The sequence below is a fragment of the Salmo trutta genome, chromosome 28 (assembly GCF_901001165.1).
Source record: "Salmo trutta chromosome 28, fSalTru1.1, whole genome shotgun sequence".
In the NCBI taxonomy this organism is placed as follows: Eukaryota; Metazoa; Chordata; class Actinopteri; order Salmoniformes; family Salmonidae; genus Salmo; species Salmo trutta.
The window spans coordinates 32,207,557-32,227,846 of record NC_042984.1 but is presented as its reverse complement, the minus strand read 5'-3'; the positions used below and the strand labels follow the sequence as shown (position 1 = coordinate 32,227,846).

Genomic DNA, 20,290 nt, shown 5'->3' with positions numbered 1-20,290 from the left:
ATTAAGTTTGCTGATGACACAACGATGAGACAGCCTATAGAGAGGAGGTCAGAGACCTGACCATGTGGTGCAAGGACAACATCCCCCCCTCAACGTGAACAAGACAAAGGAGATGATTGTGGACTGCAGGAAAAGGAGGACCGAGCACGTCCCCATTCTCATTGACGGGGCTGTAGTGGAGCAGGATGAGAGCTTCAAGTTCCTTGGCGTCCACATCACCAACAAACTAACATGGTCAAAGCACACCAAGACAGTTGTGAAGAGGGCACAACAAAACCTATTCCCCTCTCAGTAGACTGAAAAGATTTGGCATGGGTCCTCAGATCCTCAAAGGTTTTACAGCTGCACCATCGAGAGCATCCTGACGGGTTGGTTCACTGCCTGGTATGGCAACGGCTTGGCCTCCGACCACAAGGCACTACAGATGGTAGTGCTGACGGCCCAGTACATCACCGAGGCCAAGCTTCCTGCCAACCAGGACCTCTATACAAGGCGGTATCAGAGGAAGGCCCTAAAAATTGTCAAAGACTCCAGCCACCCTAGTCATAGACTGTTCTCTCTGCTACCGCACGGCAAGCGGTACCTGAGCACCAAGTCTAGGTCCAAGAGGCTCCTAAATAGCTTCTACCAAAAGTCATAAGACTCCTGAACAGCGAATCAAATGGCTAATCACTTTGTCAACCACAACGTGTTGTAGACTGACTGTACAAAACATTATGAACATAGACTGATATAGACTGACCAGGTGAAAGCTGCGATCCCTTATTCATTTCACCTGTTAAAACCACTTTAATCAGTGTAGATGAAGGGTAGGAGACAGGTTAACAGTCAATCATAAAGAATGTGATGTGTATATTCCTACAACGTTATTGTGAGAGAATAATGTAAGAAAATCCAATGTTGAGCATTTATTTAGTCCGCCACAAGATATCAGCGTAGTAAAATGATGAACGCGTATAGGTCTGCCGATCATGAACTTGACAGATTAGAGAGAAAAGCTTTGATAGAAATTAAAAAAGTTATTTTGGGACATGCATAGGCCTATTTCTTAAGATGAATTACAGGTAAATATCATATACCATGTAAACAGAGCCCAACCGTTGTCAAGGAATCAACCCATCAACATTGTGGATTTTCACCTGCAGTTTAACAGAAATGCATTCAGTCATTGAACTATAAACTCAGTTGAAGACACACTATGGACGTTTAGTTGTTAATTGTTTACATCAAATTTTGGCTTAATTTCTGGACAATATTACTCTCCGTTTGGGGGACCACTTTTGGATCAAGAGCACCCCCAGAGGCACAAGTTCCATATATCCTCTTTAATTATTCTGATTACATGTGACCTAAGCAAGTGTTCGGATCTCGCAATGTAAATTGATGGGTAAAGGGACCCTGCAGGTGCATTGTTCATTGTGCATTCATCTTTTCTATGGTCTCTACCCAATGATGTGTATAAACCCTGGATTGCTGATGCTTTGTAATGGCCAATGAGAGGCTTTGAAGCCTCAGGCCGCCACATTGGCACACCCCAGAATGAGCAGAACTCCAAAGGAATGAATGGAATTCTCCAATATTTCAATAAAATGTTTCAAGGACACAATGTCATGTATTTAAGTCGTTCTTTGTTGTGGTGGGGCAGTAACATTAACATTCTCAAAATATAAAATGTTCATGTTCGGTTCAATTAATATCATTTTCATGTATACATTAAGGTGTCTGTAATAGAATATATTTGTCAAAAAACAAATGTAGATATTAATAAATGCATTTCTATAGCTTTTTTTAACAATGAAGGAGGAGTACCAAAATGGCTGTGCGGTGGCTTCTTAGCAGCGCCCCCTGTCAGTCATCTAAGGTTAATATATATTATGGTCTCCTCCTCTTCTATGAAATTGATTTGGACTGCATTTGCTCTAACAGTCTTGAAGTCAGCATGGACATGAATTTGTCAGCGCGTTGTGCTTTGGTTCTTTTTCTGTTGGCATTTGTAGATTTGAAAATAGTCTCTGCTACAGGTGAGTTCTTCTAATTTGCCTACTTTGCATTATTTGTCATGAAACCAACTGTGACAATTTGATGAGTTTTTAGAAGAAGCCTGCTACACTTGACTTAGGTGTTATAGCCTACCTAAGTGGTTATAAACAATAGCCTATAATTGTGCATAGCCCCTTTGCAAACTATTTTGTTGCTACCTTACTAAAAATACAAGCCAGTCATTATGACTTTGAAACAATCCAGCCTACCCTTGGCCATTTTACGCATACACTGTAAAAACAATTCTAGTTGTTTCAACTAATTATTATGAAGTAAGTGGTTCCAAAGCCTTTTTCAGTTTATTCAACTTCTAGATAAAAGTGTGACCTGAACTTAACATTTTTAATTGGCCCAAACTTAGCTCCAACTTGACAAAACATATGCAACAATTCAGTCAACATATAATGATGTGTTTGTCAACTTGTCTCATATGTTAATTTATCTAGAAATGTTTATTTGGGCATCAGAAAAGCACTATTTGTGTGTCTGTGTGTAACCAGTTGCACAGCCCTTTTTAGTTAACATACAATGTTTTCAACCTACATATTTGAACCAATAGATTGTGAGTGTTCAGAAGGCTGTCATGCATTTTCATGGGTGTTATGGGGGAAACATTGATGATTGGGGACAAATGTCTCTAAAACTATTAATTAAACACTAAATTACTTGGAGCATGGCCTACAAACGTTCCAGAGATGCAAATTCCTATTTGTCAAATCAATCTCGACACAAACATGATAGATTTTCAGAAATTGGTTCAGTCTAATTGTGTCCATGTTCATGTCTCTTTGTGGTAAGTTGGGTTCCCTGACATCAAATCAAATCAAATCAAATTTATTTATATAGCCCTTCGTACATCAGCTGAAATCTCAAAGTGCTGTACAGAAACCCAGCCTAAAACCCCAAACAGCAAGCAATGCATGTGAAAGAAGCACGGTGGCTGGGAAAAACTCCCTAGGAAAAACTCCTGAGAAAGGCCAAAAACCTAGGAAGAAACCTAGAGAGGAACCAGGCTATGAGGGGTGGCCAGTCCTCTTCTGGCTGTGCCGGGTGGATATTATAACAGAACATGGTCAAGATGTTAAAATGTTCGTAAATGACCAGCATGGTCAAATAATAATAATCATAGTAATTGTCGAGGGTGCAACAAGCACGTCCGGTGAAACAGGTCAGGGTTCCGTAGCCGCAGGCAGAACAGTTGACATCTGCTCAAATTGTGTTCCCAAAGACAAGCCTGGAGTGTGCCCTCGTAGACGATGGGGCGTAGGGATATGTGCAGATTTATGTTCCAATGACAGTGACTGCCCCAATGATGAAAAATGCTGCCACAATGGATGTGGGCATGTCTGCATTGCACCTTACACAGGTAGGATATGGTCCCAGAGTGACAGATACACCCATCAATTGCATTCATTACTGCTGCATTACTCTGGAAACAAGAAAGCTGGAGCTCTCTTTAGAGCTAAGACACTCAATTAAGAAGTCACATAATAGTAAGACTTCAATGGGAAGAGTCAGTGTAGGCTGACAAGTTGCTACCATAAACCTATTTGTAATGGGGAAATGTAAGATCGCTAAAGATCATATTTAGTTTAGAGTGATCAACAAAACATTTAGTGTATACAGTTTATGTAATACACAATATTTCCAGTATCCTAGTTGTGACACTCAAGGTGTGGGTTGACGGTCACTAGACTTGATGCTGAATGTTATGGATTGTTCTCATATCTGTTGATAGTGATTGACACCAGACTGGATGTCCAAGTACAAGGACCAAGGACACACTGATTATTCACTGTTGTATTGTACTGATGACATTCTGTGACCACTGTTTGATTCTGTAGCAGCTAACATTTATCGTAAGCATCTCCACACAAATATGACAGATTTTCAGAAAATGGTTCAGTCCAATTGTGTCCATGTTCATGTCTCTTTGTGGTAAGTTGGGTTCCTTGACATCTGCTCAAATTGTGTTCCCAAAGGCAAGCCTGGAGTGTGCCCTCGTAGACGATGGGGCATAGGGATATGTGCAGAGTTATGTTCCAATGACAGTGACTGCCCCAATGATGAAAAATGCTGCTACAATGGATGTGGGCATGTCTGCATTGCACCTTACACAGGTAGGATATGGTCCCAGAGTGACAGATACACCCATCTATTGCATTCATTACTGCTGCATTACTCTGGAAACAAGAATGCTGGACCTCTCTTTAGAGCTAAGACACTCAATTAAGAAGTCACATAATAGAACGACTTCAATGGGAAGTGTCAGTGTAGGTGTAACGGTCTTCGTTGTCCTCGGATGAAGGGGAAGAGAAATCATACCAAAATGCAGCATGGTAAGTGTTCGTCATTTTACTGTATAACTGAACACTAAAGCAACAAGCAAAACAAAAGAACAACCGAACAGTTCATGCAGGTGCAAAACACTAAACAGAAAATATCTACCCACAAACCCCAATGGAAAAACAGGCTGCCTAAGTATGACTCCCAATCAGCAACAACGATATACAGCTGTTCCTGATTGCGAGTCACACCCGGCCGAAACAAAGAAATCCCAAACATAGAAACACGGACATAGAATGCCCACCCAAATCACACCCTGACCAAACCTAAATAGAGACATAAAAAGGCTCTCTCTGGTCAAGGCGTGACAGTAGGCTGACAAGTTGCTACCATAAACCTATTTGTAATGGGGAAATGTAAGATCGCTAAAGATCATATTTAGTTTAGAGTGATCAACAAAACATTTAGTGTATACAGTTTATGTAATACACAATATTTCCAGTATCCTAGTTGTGACACTCAAGGTGTGGGTTGACGGTCACTAGACTTGATGCTGAATGTTATGGATTGTTCTCATATCTGTTGATAGTGATTGACACCAGACTGGATGTCCAAGTACAAGGACCGAGGACACACTGATTATTCACTGTTGTATTGTACTGATGACATTCTGTGACCACTGTTTGATTCTGTAGCAGCTAACATTTATCGTAAGCATCTCCACACAAATATGACATATTTTCAGAAAATGGTTCAGTCCAATTGTGTCCATGTTCATGTCTCTTTGTGGTAAATTGGGTTCCCTGACATCTGCTCAAATTGTGTTCCCAAAGACAAGCCTGGAGTGTGCCCTCGTAGACGATGGGGCATGGGGAATTGTGCAGAGTTATGTTCCAATGACAGTGACTGCCACAAGGATGAAAAATGCTGCTACAATGGATGTGGGCATGACTGCATTGCACCTACACAGGTAGGATATGGTCCCAGAGTGACAGATACACCCATCTATTGCATTCATTACTGCTGCATTACTCTGGAAACAAGAATGCTGGAGCTTGTAATGTACATTTCACACATACACATAGATATATATTTTTCACATACACTCTCTTTCGAGCTGAGGCACTAAATTAATAAGATTTCCAAGATCCATGCAGGCCTTTAGAGTATATACCAATGTTGTGCAACATCTATACACTCTGAGTATACCAAACATTAGGGACACTTTCCTTTTTTTGAGTTGCACCCCCTTTTGCCCTCAGAAAAGCCTCAATTCATCAGGGCATGGACTCTACAAGGTGTTGAAAGCAGTCCATTGGGATGCTGGCCCATGTTGACTCCAATGCTTCTCACAGCTGTGTCATGTTGGCTGGATGTCTTTTGGTTGGTGGACTGTTGGTGGCAGGGTAGACTAGTGGTTAGAGCGTTGGGCTAGTAACCGAAAGGTTGCAAGAGAAAATCCCCGAGCTGACAAGGTTCAAATCTGTTGTTAAGAACAAGGCAGTTAACCCACTGTTCCTAGGCAGTCATTGAAAATAAGAATTTGTTCTTAACTGACTTGCCTAGCTAAAAAAAAGTAAAATAAATAAAAAATGTAATAAATCTTTGATACCCGCAGGAAATTGTTGAGATTGAAAAACCCAGCACTGTTGCAGTTCTTGACACAGTCAAACTGGTGCGCCTGGCACCTACTACACTACCCTGTTCAAAGGCACTTACGTCTGTTGTCTTGCCCATTCACCCTCCTGAATGGCACACATACATAATCCGTCTATTGTCTAAACACTTAAAAATCCTTTATCCTTCTTTAACCTGTCTCCTCCCCTTCATCTACACTGATTGAAATGGATTTAACAAGTTACATCAATATGGGATCATAGCTTTCACCTGGATTCACCTGGTCAGTCTCTGTCATGGAATGAGCAGTTGTTCATAATGTTTTGTTCAGTCAGTGTATAATATGCTGTTGTTGATAAAGTGATACAAATGCATATTTCAGGGAACAGGATTTTGGGAATATCAGGCTGAGACTTCAGAGGAGTAGCAACATACTTTTCTTACGATACAGCAATTCACAGAACATTAAGCTGACAATGTGTCAAGGGTCACCAACAGAATTCCAACTCATTGTAATAGTAATACCTTAATGGAAAGAATCAGTGTACAGATGATTTCCAGTGTTCTACTTGTGACACTCAAGGTGTGAGTTGATGGTCACTGGACTTGATGCTGAATGTTATGGATTGTTCTCATATCTGTTGATAGAGATTGACGCCAGACTTGAGCTACAAGGGTCGAGGACACACTGATTATTCACTGTTATATTGTATTGATGACATTCTGTGAACACTGTGTGATTCTGTAGCAGCTGACAAAGTCACTGCCTGTTTGTTTTGACTTCCTACAAGCCTCTAGAGCTGGTGTTTACAGAACATTTGGTGCTGTCTGATTAGAGTAGAAAGGGCATGACTCCAACATGCCAGTTAGACATGTTCTCTGCTTCTGTGCTGGAAGTGTTTCCCTGTTGCAACTTGGAATAAACTGGATAGAATGTTTTTCTAAATAAAAAAGAATTACTATTAGCCCATCCACCTCTTTGGAGGACACACATATTTTGGGGGTTTTACAGCTTTTCTGCTGCATATACATATATATACATTTTACATATACATTTTATATGGATAGATTTGTTATTGATAGATTTGATTGACTTTACCTGCGACTGCTTTTCTCGATTGTTATCCTGGAAATTCCTATAACACCTATGTTTCTACTGTATAACTGACCGCTTTTTCTCTGTTACCATAGTGAAGCCCGGTCGCTGTGCCCTGCCCAAGGGGACCTACATGTGTGCCGAGTACTGTTACAAAGATGGCCAGTGCCCCGAGGAACAGCAGTGTTTCCGGATATGTTGATTCTACGCCTGCAGTGAGCCATTGAAGCTTTATTGGAAAATCTTATTAGTTATAAGAAATAAGTAGAAAATACAAATTATTACATGTACAATTATGTCTATGAAAACTGATGACTTTATGCAATAATAAATATGAAAAATAATCATAGCTTTTATGGAAACTGGACAAACTTCATGGACCGTATGTGAATTGACAAACTCACGTGGACTGCTGAATTTGAATAAAAGAAGATTTTGAACACCTGTGCTTAGTTTTTTAGGGGTTTGTTTGAGACTCATGTGGTGCTCATGTGAATATCCTTAATTTTCCTGCTTCAGACCAGTGCCTATTTTCACTTAAAACATAGTTTTTTGTTTTTAATTTCCATGTTTTACACCAGAAGGTGATCATGCAACCTTATTATACAACATTATAATTAAGCAATAAGGCACGAGGATGTGTGGTATATGGCCAATATACCATGCTAAGGACTGTTCTTAGCACGATGCAAAATGGAGTGCCTGGAGATACAGCCCTTAGCCGTGGTATATTGGCCATACACCACAAACCCCCGATGAGCCTTATTGCTATTATAAATAGGTTACCAACGTAATTAAAGGAGTAAAAATAAATGATTTGTTATACCAGTGGTATACGTTCTGATACATCATGGCTGTCAGCCTATCAGCATTCGGGGCACGAACCACCCACTTTATAATACAGTTTAACATCTCCTCCTTGTGAATCTTCACAATGTTGTACGTTTTATTTATTGATAAGATCCCTGCTCATAATCCTACTGATCATTGCTCATAGAAAATTGGCGAGAGCAAGGAAACAAAGACTGAAGCAAATATTTACTATGCGATTACACAATGTAGCTGGCTAGATAGATGACTACACAAGCCAGAAATATGGCCGAGCAGTTCTCAGTGGAAGGGTTCTGAAATATTCTCTCTCGCTGAGACGAGTTGTGACCGTGAATACAGTCATTCATCTCGGTGGAAACAACTTGGGACACACAAAGGGGACAGCCCTGGTGCGACAGATGCGAGCTGATTTGGAGGTAGTCCGAATGCTCCCTGGGACAATGGTGAGCTACTGTGACATCAAACAGTGGAAGATTTGGATGTTCCTCCGTGGCAGGCGCATGCCCACAATCCAACACTTTGCATTAAATCACTGTGTACCTGGGCAGTACTATAGGGCATGGTTTCCCAAACTCGGTCCTGGGGCTCCTCCTGGGTACACGTTTTGGTTTTTGCTCTAGCGCTACACAGCTGATGAAAATAATCAAAGCTTGATGATGAGTTGGTTATTTGAATCAGCAGTGTAGTGCTAGGGCAAAAACCCCAAATGTGCGCCCAGTGGTACCCATGGCAACAACCATTCCTGAACCTGACTCTAAAAACAAGCCACCGATGGACAGTACCAAAATAGATACTCTATTGATTCTGTTCAATGCCCCATATACTGAGCATTCTTTATGCAGCGAGAATTTAATATAATAGCTTAAATTGAAAATTAAGGATTGATGCTTCAATTGTTACTTTGTATATTACTTCATAAATCTGATGCCATGGTATTGGGATATCGAAAATCTGTTCCCAACTATGTTGAATTTAATGCGGTATAGTTGTCAACCCTCTTGACCATAAGTGAAACTGATACATGTTACGATTTATATTGGTCATTTTAAGCCATTTACGATTAATTCATTCCTTTCTCTTTTAAGTAATTGCCTCTTCCATTTTTGTGGCAGAGCTGTGATGAACTGGTTATAATTTTGTATTGAGCATACATTTCCTTACACCATGATTAATTGCTTTTGTGACATCATTTTACCTTTGTTGTTTACACTGTCATTCATTAACATTATACCTTCCTTATACATTCTCTACAAGAAAATGTTTTTTCCTCTATGAGTACTTTCGAGATTAGACATATTATTTGCTGTAATATAGCCTATGTTCTGCCTTCTTCTGGAGGATAACATTTAAATAGTAACCTACTCTGTTTGGCTTCATTTAAAAATGATACTTTAAACAGAGTTCCATTGTCAATCCACCAGAAATTGATGGTTTTAATCTGTTTAACAGCAAAGAGACCCCTTTTGAAAATGGTTGTCTAGCACAGGAGGTTGGTGGCACCTTAATTGGGGAGGAAGGGCCAACAAGTGCTCAGCATATGTGGGGAACTCCTTCAAGACTGCTGGAAAAGCATTTCAGGTGAAGCTGGTTGAGAGAATGCCGAGAGTGCGCAAAGCTGTCATCAAGGCAAAGTGTGGCGACTAAGAAGAATTTAAAATATATTTTTATTTGTTTAACACTTTCTTGGTTACTACATGATTCCATATGTGTTATTTCATAGTCTTCACTATTATTACACAATGTAGAAAATAGTTTAAAAAAAATTATAATCCTGGAATGAGTAGGTGTGTCCAAACGTTTGACTGGTCCTGTATGTAAATGAGATATTTCTGTACTTCACTTTCAATAAATTAGTAAACATTTCTAAAATCATGTTTTCACTGTCATTATGAGATATTGTGTGTAGATGGGTGAGATTCTTTTTTAATGGTTTGCTGGTGGTGAAATTAGCGAAGGGGGGGTGGGGGGATTGGGCTGTGAGGTTACTTTAGCAAGGGTTGGAGACTCCCAATTGCTAACATGTATAGAGAGCAATAGTAATGATGTCTCTTTGTAGGGACCAACTCCGCCATGGTTCTTTGAACAAAGCTTCTGGAAAATTGTATGGAGTTTTGTAGGGTTTTTGGATAAACACGGAAAATAAGTTTTGTGGTGAAGACAGGTTTAGGATATCTTATACATTTTGTTCTATGAGATAATCTTCATCAGCTAATGTCACTTTTTGGGAATTTTGAAGCATTTATGTAATTAAGAAAAGCATTTGTGGACTAAAAACATAATGTTACTCAACAGAGGTTGTCTGAAGTTACACATCACAGTATTACAACTGCGTGAACGTTTTGGAATACTGTGTGCTTATTGTTTAGAAAGTATTCAGTATTTAAGTATAAATCGCCCACACTTTTGATGAGGCCACGCAAAAAGACTTAACTGATGATTAGTAAAGTAGTTTATACAGACCTATATTACATATACTATGTAATGGTCTGATAAATATTTGTGTAATGATGTGCCCTGAGAGTTGGGAAGCAAGTTCAGGGAGTGAGTGATTTAATCAATAAACAAAATATAATAGAAAACAAGAAACACAAACACCACACAGACAAAACTGAAACAGAAACAATGACGCCTGAGGAAGGAACCAAAGCGGGTGACATATATAGGGCAGGTAATCAAGGAGGTGATGGAGTCCAGGTGAGTGTCATAACACGCTGATGACCATAACGATGGTGACAGGTGTGCGCCATAACGAGCAGCCTGGTGACCTAGAGGCCGGAGAAGGAGCACAAGTGACAGTACCCCCTCCCTGACGCACGGCTCCAGCCGCAACCAAGATGACGAGCCCGGGGATCAGGAGCGGACCGGTCACCTCTGCTAAGGAGCGGGAGACTGTCGACCTAGAGCGCCAGAGATCTTATAATTAATGCCACTATGCCCTCCGACGAACCATCCAACAGGTTAAGTGCCAATACAGGACTAACATTAAATCGTCCTACACCGGCTCCGACGCTCGTCAGATGTGGCAGGGCCTGCAAACTATTACAGACTACAAAGGGAAGCACAGCCACGAGCTGCCCAGTGACACGATTCTTCCAGATGAGCTATATAACTTCTATGCTCGCTTCGAGGCAGGTAACACTGAAACATGCATGAGACCCTCAGCTGTTCCAGACGACTGAGTGATCATGCTCTCCGCAGCCGATGTGAGTAAGACCTTCGAACAGGTCAACATTCACAAGGCCGCAGGGACAGACGGATTACCAGGACGTGTACTCCGAGCATACGCTGACCAACTGGCAAGTGTCTTCACTGACATTTTCAAGTCTGTAATACCAACATGTTTCAAGCAGACCACCATAGTCCCACCACCATTGTGCCCAAGAAAAACTAAGATAACCTGCCTAAATGACTACCGACCCGTAGCACTCACGTCTGTAGCCATGAAAAGCTTTGAAAGGCTGGTCATGGCTCACATCAACACAATTATCCCAGAAACTCTAGACCCACTCCAATTTGCATACCACACCAAAAGATCCACAGATGATGCAATCTCTATTGCATTCCACACTGCCTTGTCACACCTGGACAAAAGGAACACCTATGTGAGAATGCTCTTCATTGACTACAGCTCAGTGTTCAAAACCATAGTGCCCTCAAAGCTCATCACTAAGCTAAGGACCCTGGGACTAAACACATCCCTCTGTAACTGGATCCTGGACTTCATGATGGGCGGTAAGGGTAGGGGTGCTTGCTCAGCCCCCTCCTGTAGTCCCTGTTCACTCATGACTGCACGGCCAGGCACGACTCCAACACCATCATTAAGTTTGCTGATGACACAACGATGAGACAGCCTATAGGGAGGAGGTCAGAGACCTGACCGTGTGGTGCAAGGACAACATCCCCCCTCAACGTGAACAAGACAAAGGAGATGATTGTGGACTGCAGGAAAAGGAGGACCGAGCACGCCCCCATTCTCATTGATGGGGCTGTAGTGGAGCAGGATGAGAGCTTCAAGTTCCTTGGCGTCCACATCACCAACAAACTAACATGGTCAAAGCACACCAAGACAGTTGTGAAGAGGGCACAACAAAACCTATTCCTCCTCAGTAGACTGAAAAGATTTGGCATGGGTCCTCAGATCCTCAAAGGTTTTACATCTGCACCATCGAGAGCATCCTGACGGGTTGGTTCACTGCCTGGTATGGCAACTGCTTGGCCTATGACCGCAAGGCACTACAGAGGGTAGTGCGTACGGCGTACAGCCCAGTACATCACCGGGGCCAAGCTTCCTGCCATCCAGGACCTCTATACCAGACGGTGTCAGAGGAATGCCCTAAAAAATTTCAAAGACTCCGGCCACCCTAGTCACAGACTGTTCTCTCTGCTACCGCACGGCAAGCAGTACCGGAGCGCCAAGTCTAGGTCCAAGAGGCTCCTAAATAGCTTCTTCCCCATGCCATAAGACTTCTGAACAGCGAATCAAATGGCTAATCACTTTGTCAACCACAACGTGTTGTAGACTGACTGTACAAAACATTATGAACATAGACTGATATAGACTGACCAGGTGAAAGCTGCGAACCCTTATTACTTTCACCTGTTAAAACCACTTTAATCAGTGTAGATGAAGGGTAGGAGACAGGTTAACAGTCAGTCATATAGAATGTAATGTGTATAGTCCTACAAAGTTATTGTGAGAGAATAATGTAAGAAAATCCAATGTTGAGCATTTATTTAGTCCGCCACAAGATATCAGCGTAGTTAAATGATAAACGCGTATAGGTCTGCCCATCATGAACTTGACAGATGAGAGAGAAAAGCTTTGATAGAAATTAAAAAAGTAATTTTGGGACATGTCTAGGCCTATTTCTTAAGATGAATTACAAGTAAATATCATATACCATGTAAACAGAGCCCAACTGTTGTCGAAAAATCAACCCATCAACAGTGTTATAGCTCTCCACATACTGTACTTTGAAACATTTTGTTATTAATCATTATACATTGTGGATTTTCACCTGCAGTTTAACAGAAATGCATTCAGTCATTGAACTATAAACTCAGTTGAAGACTGAGATTAGTTGTTAATTGTTTACATCAAATTTTGGCTTAATATCTGGACAATATTACTCTCCGTTTGGGGGACCACTTTTGGATCAAGAGCACCCCCAGAGGCACAAGTTCCATATATCCTCTTTAATTATTCTGATTACATGTGACCTAAGGAAGTGTTTGGATCCGAACTCGGAATGTAAATTGATGGGCATAGGGACCCTGCAGGTGCATTGTTTTTTGTGCATTCATCTTTTCTATGGTCTCTCCCCAATGATGTGTATAAACCCTGGATTGCTGATGCTTTGTAACGGCCACATTGGCACACCCCAGAATGAGCAGAACTCCATAGGAATGAATGGAATTCTACAATATTTCAATAAAATGTTTCAAGGACACAATTTCATGTATTTAAGTAATTCTTTGTTGTGGTGGGGCAGTAACATTAACACTCTCAAAATTTAAATGTTCATGTTCAGTTCAATTAATATAATTTTCATGTATACATTAAGGTGTCTGTAATAGAATATATTTGTCAAAAAACAAATGTAGACATTAATAAATGCATTTCTATAGCTTTTTTTTACAATGAAGGAGGAGTACCAAAATGGCTGTGCGGTGGCTTCTTAGCAGCGCCCCCTGTCAGTCATCTAAGGTTAATATATATTATGGTCTCTTCCTCTTCTATGAAATTGATTTGGACTGCATTTGCTCTAACAGTCTTGAAGTCAGCATGGACATGAATTTGTCAGCGCGTTGTGCTTTGGTTCTTTTTCTGTTGGCATTTTTAGATTTGAAAATAGTCTCTGCTACAGGTGAGTTCTTCTAATTAGCCTACTTTGCATTATTTGTCATTATTTGTCATGAAACAAACTGTGACAATTTGATGAGTTTTTTGAAGAAGCCTGCTACTCTTGACTTAGGTGTTATAGCCTACCTAAGTGTACAGCCCCTTTGAAAACTAATTTGTTGCTACCTTACTAAAAATACAAGCCAGTCATTATGACTTTGAAACAATCCAGCCTACCCTTGGCCATTTTACGCATACACTGAAAAAACAATTCTAGTTGTTTCAACTAATTATTATGAAGTAAGTGGTTCCAAAGCCTTTTTCAGTTTATTCAACTTCTAGATAAAGGTGTGACCTGAACTTAACATTTTTAGTTGGCCCAAACTTAGCTCCAACTTGACAAAACATATGCAAAAATTAAGTCAACATATAATGATGTGTTTGTCAACTTGTCTCATATGTTCATTTAACTCAAATTTTTTATTTCGGCATCATAAAAGCACTATTTGTCGTAAGCATCTCCACACAAATATGACAGATTTTCAGAAAATGGTTCAGTCTAATTGTGTTCATGTTCATGTCTCTTTGTGGTAAGTTGGGTTCCCTGACATCTGCTCAAATTGTGTTCCCAAAGGCAAGCCTGGAGTGTGCCCTCGTAGGCGATGGGGCATAGGGATATGTGCAGAGTTATGTTCCAATGACAGTGACTGCCCCAATGATGAAAAATGCTGCCACAATGGATGTGGGCATGTCTGCTTTGCACCTACACAGGTAGGATATGGTCCCAGAGTGACAGATACACCCATCTATTGCATTCATTACTGCTGCATTACTCTGGAAACAAGAAAGATGGAGCTTGTAATGTTATGTTATGTTCCAAATTGGACATGTCCTGAGTATGTCAGGAAGTGCCTTCAAAAACCAGCCACTAGGGGCACTTGTGAGTGCTATTACCATCGAGTAGGCTTTGGTTTCGCTATGCAGTTGAGGGTGGAGGTGGTGGTGGATAGGCATCATCCCATTACTCCAGACCCAAAGGTCTCATGTTCAATCTCTGTTGTATACATATTTTATTATTATGATTTTTTTTTTACCCTATCCTAAAACTTAACTCTTAATTTCGAAATTTGGCATTTGGGGTAACTCAGAAATGTGACTTTTGAAGAAATGGAACTACAGTATGCTGAGCAGCAGGAGCAACCCAGGGTGTCAAAAACACTTTTAAATTTGACGTTTGCAGAAAAGTATAAAACCGTCTAATTCTGCAGGGAGACTGAGAGCTTGTTGATATATGAGCCTGAGCATTCCAGCCATAGAATTCGAAATATTCCATGTCATTGTAATAGTAAGACTTCAATGGAAAGAGTCAGTGTAGGCTGACAAACATTTTGTAATGGGGACATTTAAGACCAGTAAAGTTCATATTTAATTTAGAGTGATCAACACAATGTTTAGCATAGAGTTTCTGTAATACACATGATTTCCATTTTCTACTTGTGACATTCAAGGTGAGGGTTGATGGTCACTAGACTTGATGTTGAATGTTATGGATTGGTCTCATATCTGTTGATAGTGATTGACGTCAGAATGGAGGCCCCAGTAGAAGGACCGAGGACACACTGATTATTCACTGTTGTGTTGAATTGATGACATTGTGGAACACGGTGTGATTCTATAGCAGCTGAACATGTCACCACCTTTCTGTTTTGACTTCCTACAAATGCAAATGCCTATTTATCATAACCATCTCCTCACAAATATGACAGATTTCAGAAAGTGGTTCAGTCCAATTGTTTCCTATTCCTCCTGCTCTCTCACAGTGCCGATCCTCACGAAGGCAGGTCAGTGCCCGCTGCTTCTGAAAGTCGTGCCGTCACACAAGGGATGTGTCCGCGATGAGGACTGTCCTAAAGATGACAAATGCTGTGTCTTTGACTCTGACGCTTTGTGTGTCCCACCTGACTTCAGTAAGAACCTGACTGGTTTATTAACAGTGTTCAGAAGGCTGCCATGCGTTTCCATGGGTGTTATGAGGATGATGGTGGCCAAATGTCGCCAAAACTAATTCGACACACAAATATTAGGGCTATACTCTGCAATCTTTTCACAAATACAAATTCCTATTTATCGTAACCATCTCCACACAAATATGACAGATTTTCAGAAAATGGTTCAGTCCAATTTTGTCTATGTTCATGTCTCTTTGTGGTAAGTCGGGTTCCCTGACATATCTGCTCAAATTGTTTTGTCCCAAAGCAAAGCCTGGAGTGTGCCCTCGTAGACGATGGGGAGCAGGGATATGTGCGGAGTTATGTTCCAATGACAGTGACTGCCCCAATGATGAAAAATGCTGCCACAATGGATGTGGGCATGACTGCTTTGCACCTACACAGGTAGGATATGGTCCCAGAGTGACAGATACACCCATCTATTGCATTCATTACTGCTGCATTACTCTGGAAACAAGAATGATGGAGCTTGTAATGTACATTTCATACACATAGATATATATTGTTCACGTACACTCTCTTTAGAGCTGAGACACTAAATTAAGAAGATTTCCAAGATCCATGCAGGCCTTTAGAGTATATACCAATGTTGTGCAACATCTATACACTCTGAGTATACCAAACATTAGGAACACTTTCCTTTTTTTGAGTTGCACCCCCGTTTGCCCTCAGAAAAGCCTCAATTCATCAGGGCATGTACTCTACAAGGTGTTGAAAGCAGTCCATAGGGATGCTGGCCCATGTTGACTCCAGTGCTTCTCACAGTTGTGTCATGTCGGCTGGATGTCCTTTGGTTGGTGGACCGTTGGCGGCAGGGTTGCCTAGTGGTCAGTCTCTGTCATGGAATGAGCAGGTGTTCATAATGTTTTGTTCAGTCAGTGTATAATATGCTGTTGTTGATAAAGTGATACAAATGCATATTTCAGGGAACAGGATTTTGGGAATATCAGGCTGAGACTTCAGAGGAGTAGCAACATACGTTTCTTACGATACAGCAATTCACAGAACATTAAGCTGACAATGTGTCAAGGGCCACCAACAGAATTCCAACTCATTGTAATAGTAATACCTTAATGGAAAGAATCAGTATACAGATGATTTCCAGTGTTCTACTTGTGACACTCAAGGTGTGAGTTGATGGTCACTGGACTTGATGCTGAATGTTATGGATTGTTCTCATATCTGTTGATAGAGGTTGCCGCCAGACTTGAGGTACAAGGGTCGAGGTCACACTGATTATTCACTGTCATATTGTATTGATGACATTCTGTGAACACTGTATGATTCTGTAGCAGCTGACAAAGTCACTGCCTGTTTGTTTTGACTTCCTACAAGCCTCTAGAGCTGGTGTTTACAGAACATTTGGTGCTGTCTGATTAGAGTAGAAAGGGCATGTCTCCAAGATGCCAGTTAGACATTTTCTCTGCTTCTGTGCTGGAAGTGTTTCCCTGTTGAAACTTGTAATAAACTGGATATAATTTTTTTCTAAATAAAAAATAATTACTATTAACCCATCCACCTCTTTGGAGGACACAAACATTTTGGGGGTTTTACAGCTTTTCTGCTGCATATACATATATATACATTTTACATATACATTTTATATGGATAGATTTGTTATGGATAGATTTGATTGACTTTACCTGCGACTGCTTTTCTCGATTGTTAACCTGGAAATTCCTATAACACCTATGTTTCTACTGTATAACTGACCGCTTTTTCTCTGTTACCATAGTGAAGCCCGGTCGCTGTGTCCTGCCCAAGCGGACCTACATGTGTGCCGAGTACTGTTACAAAGATGGCCAGTGCCCCGAGGAACAGCAGTGTTTCCGGATATGTTGATTCTACGCCTGCAGTGAGCCATTGAAGCTTTATTGGAAATTCTTATTAGTTATAAGAAATAACTGGAAAATTCAAATTATTACATGTACAATTATGTCTATGAAAACTGATGACTTTATGCAATAATAAAAATGAAAAATAATCATAGCTTTTATGGAATCTGGACAAACTTCATGGACGGTATGTGAATTGACAAACTCACGTGGACTGCTGAATTTGAATAAAACAAGATTTTGAACACCTGTGCTTGGTTTTTTAGGGGTTTATTTGAGACTCGTGTGGTGGTCATGTGAATATCCTTCATTTTCCGGCTTCAGACCAGTGCCTATTTTCACTTAAAACATAGTTTTTTGTTTTTAATTTCCATGTGTTTTACACCGGAAGGTGATCATGCAACCTTATTATACAACATTATAATGAAGCAATAAGGCACGAGGATGTGTGGTATATGGCCAATATACCATGCTAAGGACTGTTCTTAGCACGATGCAAAACGGAGTGCCTGGAGATACAGCCCTTAGCCGTGGTATATTGGCCATACACCACAAACCCCCGAGGAGCCTTATTGCTATTATAAATAGGTTGCCAACGTAATTAAAGGAGTAAAAATAAATGATTTGTCATACAAGTGGTATACGTTCTGATACATCATGGCTGTCAGCCTATCAGCATTCGGGGCACGAACCACCCACTTTATAATACAGTTTAACATGCCCTCCTTGTGAATCTTCACAATGTTGTACGTTTTATTTATTGATAAGATCCCTGCTCATAATCCTACTGATCATTGCTCATAGAAAATTGGCGAGAGCAAGGAAACAAAGACTGAAGCAAATATTTACTATGCGATTACACAATGTAGCTGGCTAGATAGATGACTACACAAGCCAGAAATATGGCCGAGCAGTTCTCAGTGGAAGGGTTCTGAAATATTCTCTCTCGCTGAGACGAGTTGTGACCGTGAATACAGTCATCCATCTCGGTGGAAACAACTTGGGACACACAAAGGGGACAGCCCTGGTGCGTCAGATGCGAGCTGATTTGGAGGTAGTCCGATTGCTCCCTGGGACAATGGTGAGCAACTCTGACATCAAACAGTGGAAGATTTGGATGCTCCTCCGTGGCAGGCGCATGCCCACAATCCAACACTTTGCATTAAATCACTGTTTCCCTGGGCAGTACTATAGGGCATGGTTTCCCAAACTCGGTCCTGGGGCTCCTCCTGGGTACACATTTTGGTTTTTGCTCTAGCGCTACACAGCTGATGAAAATAATCAAAGCTTGATGATGAGTTGGTTATTTGAATCAGCAGTGTAGTGCTAGGGCAAAAACCCCAAATGTGCGCCCAGTGGTACCCATGGCAACAACCATTCCTGAACCTGACTCTAAAAACAAGCCACCGACGGACAGAACCAAAATAGATACTCTATTGATTCGGTTCAATGCCCCATATACTGAGCATTCTTTATGTAGCGAGAATTTAATATAATAGCTTAAATTGAAAATTAAGGATTGATGCTTCAATTGTTACTTTGTATATTACTTCATAAATCTGATGCCATGGTATTGGGATATCGAAAATCTGTTCCCAACTATGTTGAATTTAATGCGGTATAGTTGTCAACCCTCTTGACCATAAGTGAAACTGATACATGTTACGATTTATATTGGTCATTTTAAGCCATTTACGATGAATTCATTCCTTTCTCTTTTAAGGAACTGCCTCTTCCATTTTTGTGGCAGAGCTGTGATAAACTGGTTATAATTTTGTATTGAGCATACATATCCTTACACCATGATTAATTGCTTTTGTGACATAATTTTAACTTTGTTGTTTACACTGTCATTCATTAACATTATACCTTCCTTATACATTCTCTACAAGAAAATGTTTTTTCCTCTCTCAGTACTTTCGAGATTAGACATATTATTTGCTGTAATATAGCCTATGTTCTGCCTTCTTCTGGAGGATAACATTTAAATAGTAACCTACTCTGTTTGGCTTCATTTAAAAATGATACTTTAAACAGAATTCCATTGTCAATCCACCAGAAATTGATGGTTTTAATCTGTTTAACAGCAAAGAGACCCCTTTTGAAAATGGTTGTCTTGCACAGGAGGTTGGTGGCACCTTAATTGGGGAGGAAGGGCCAACAAGTGCTCAGCATATGTGGGGAACTCCTTCAAGACTGCTGGAAAAGCATTTCAGGTGAAGCTGGTTGAGAGAATGCCGAGAGTGCGCAAAGCTGTCATCAAGGCAAAGTGTGGCGACTAAGAAGAATTTAAAATATATTTGTATTTGTTTAACACTTTCTTGGTTACTACATGATTCCATATGTGTTATTTCATAGTCTTCACTATTATTACACAATGTAGAAAATAGTAAAAAAAAAAAATTAAAAATCCTGGAATGAGTAGGTGTGTCCAAACGTTTCACTGGTCCTGTATGTAAATGAGATATTTCTGTACTTCACTTTCAATAAATTAGCAAACATTTCTAAAATCATGTTTTCACTGTCATTATGAGATATTGTGTGTAGATGGGTGAGATTATTTTTTAATGGTTTGCTGGTGGTGAAATTAGCGAAGGGGGGGTGGGGGGATTGGGCTGTGAGGTTACTTTAGCAAGGGTTGGAGACTCCCAATTGCTAACATGTATAGAGAGCAATAGTAATGATGTCTCTTTGTAGGGACCAACTCCGCCATGGTTCTTTGAACAAAGCTTCT

The 20,290-nt window shown here is 40.5% G+C and overlaps 1 protein-coding gene across 3 annotated transcripts in view; it reads left to right on the top strand.

Annotated features, from left to right (window-relative positions):
* Positions 1-17,803, top strand: part of LOC115166030 (perlwapin) — a 37,317-nt gene extending 19,514 nt beyond the window's left edge. Inside the window, exons 1-6 of one of the 3 annotated variants that reach the window (XM_029719656.1) lie at positions 1,894-2,021; positions 3,269-3,406; positions 4,023-4,160; positions 15,533-15,679; positions 15,969-16,105; positions 17,457-17,803. In XM_029719656.1, coding sequence (XP_029575516.1) covers positions 1,940-2,021; positions 3,269-3,406; positions 4,023-4,160; positions 15,533-15,679; positions 15,969-16,105; positions 17,457-17,459 — 645 coding nt within the window. In that variant the 5' untranslated portion in view covers positions 1,894-1,939 and the 3' untranslated portion in view covers positions 17,460-17,803. Of the gene's footprint in view, positions 1-1,893; positions 2,022-3,268; positions 3,407-4,022; positions 4,161-7,134; positions 7,786-15,532; positions 15,680-15,968; positions 16,106-17,456 lie in introns of those variants that run through there. The other 2 variants (XM_029719653.1, XM_029719655.1) reach the window with 2 other exon arrangements.
* Positions 17,804-20,290: the final 2,487 nt, after the last annotated feature.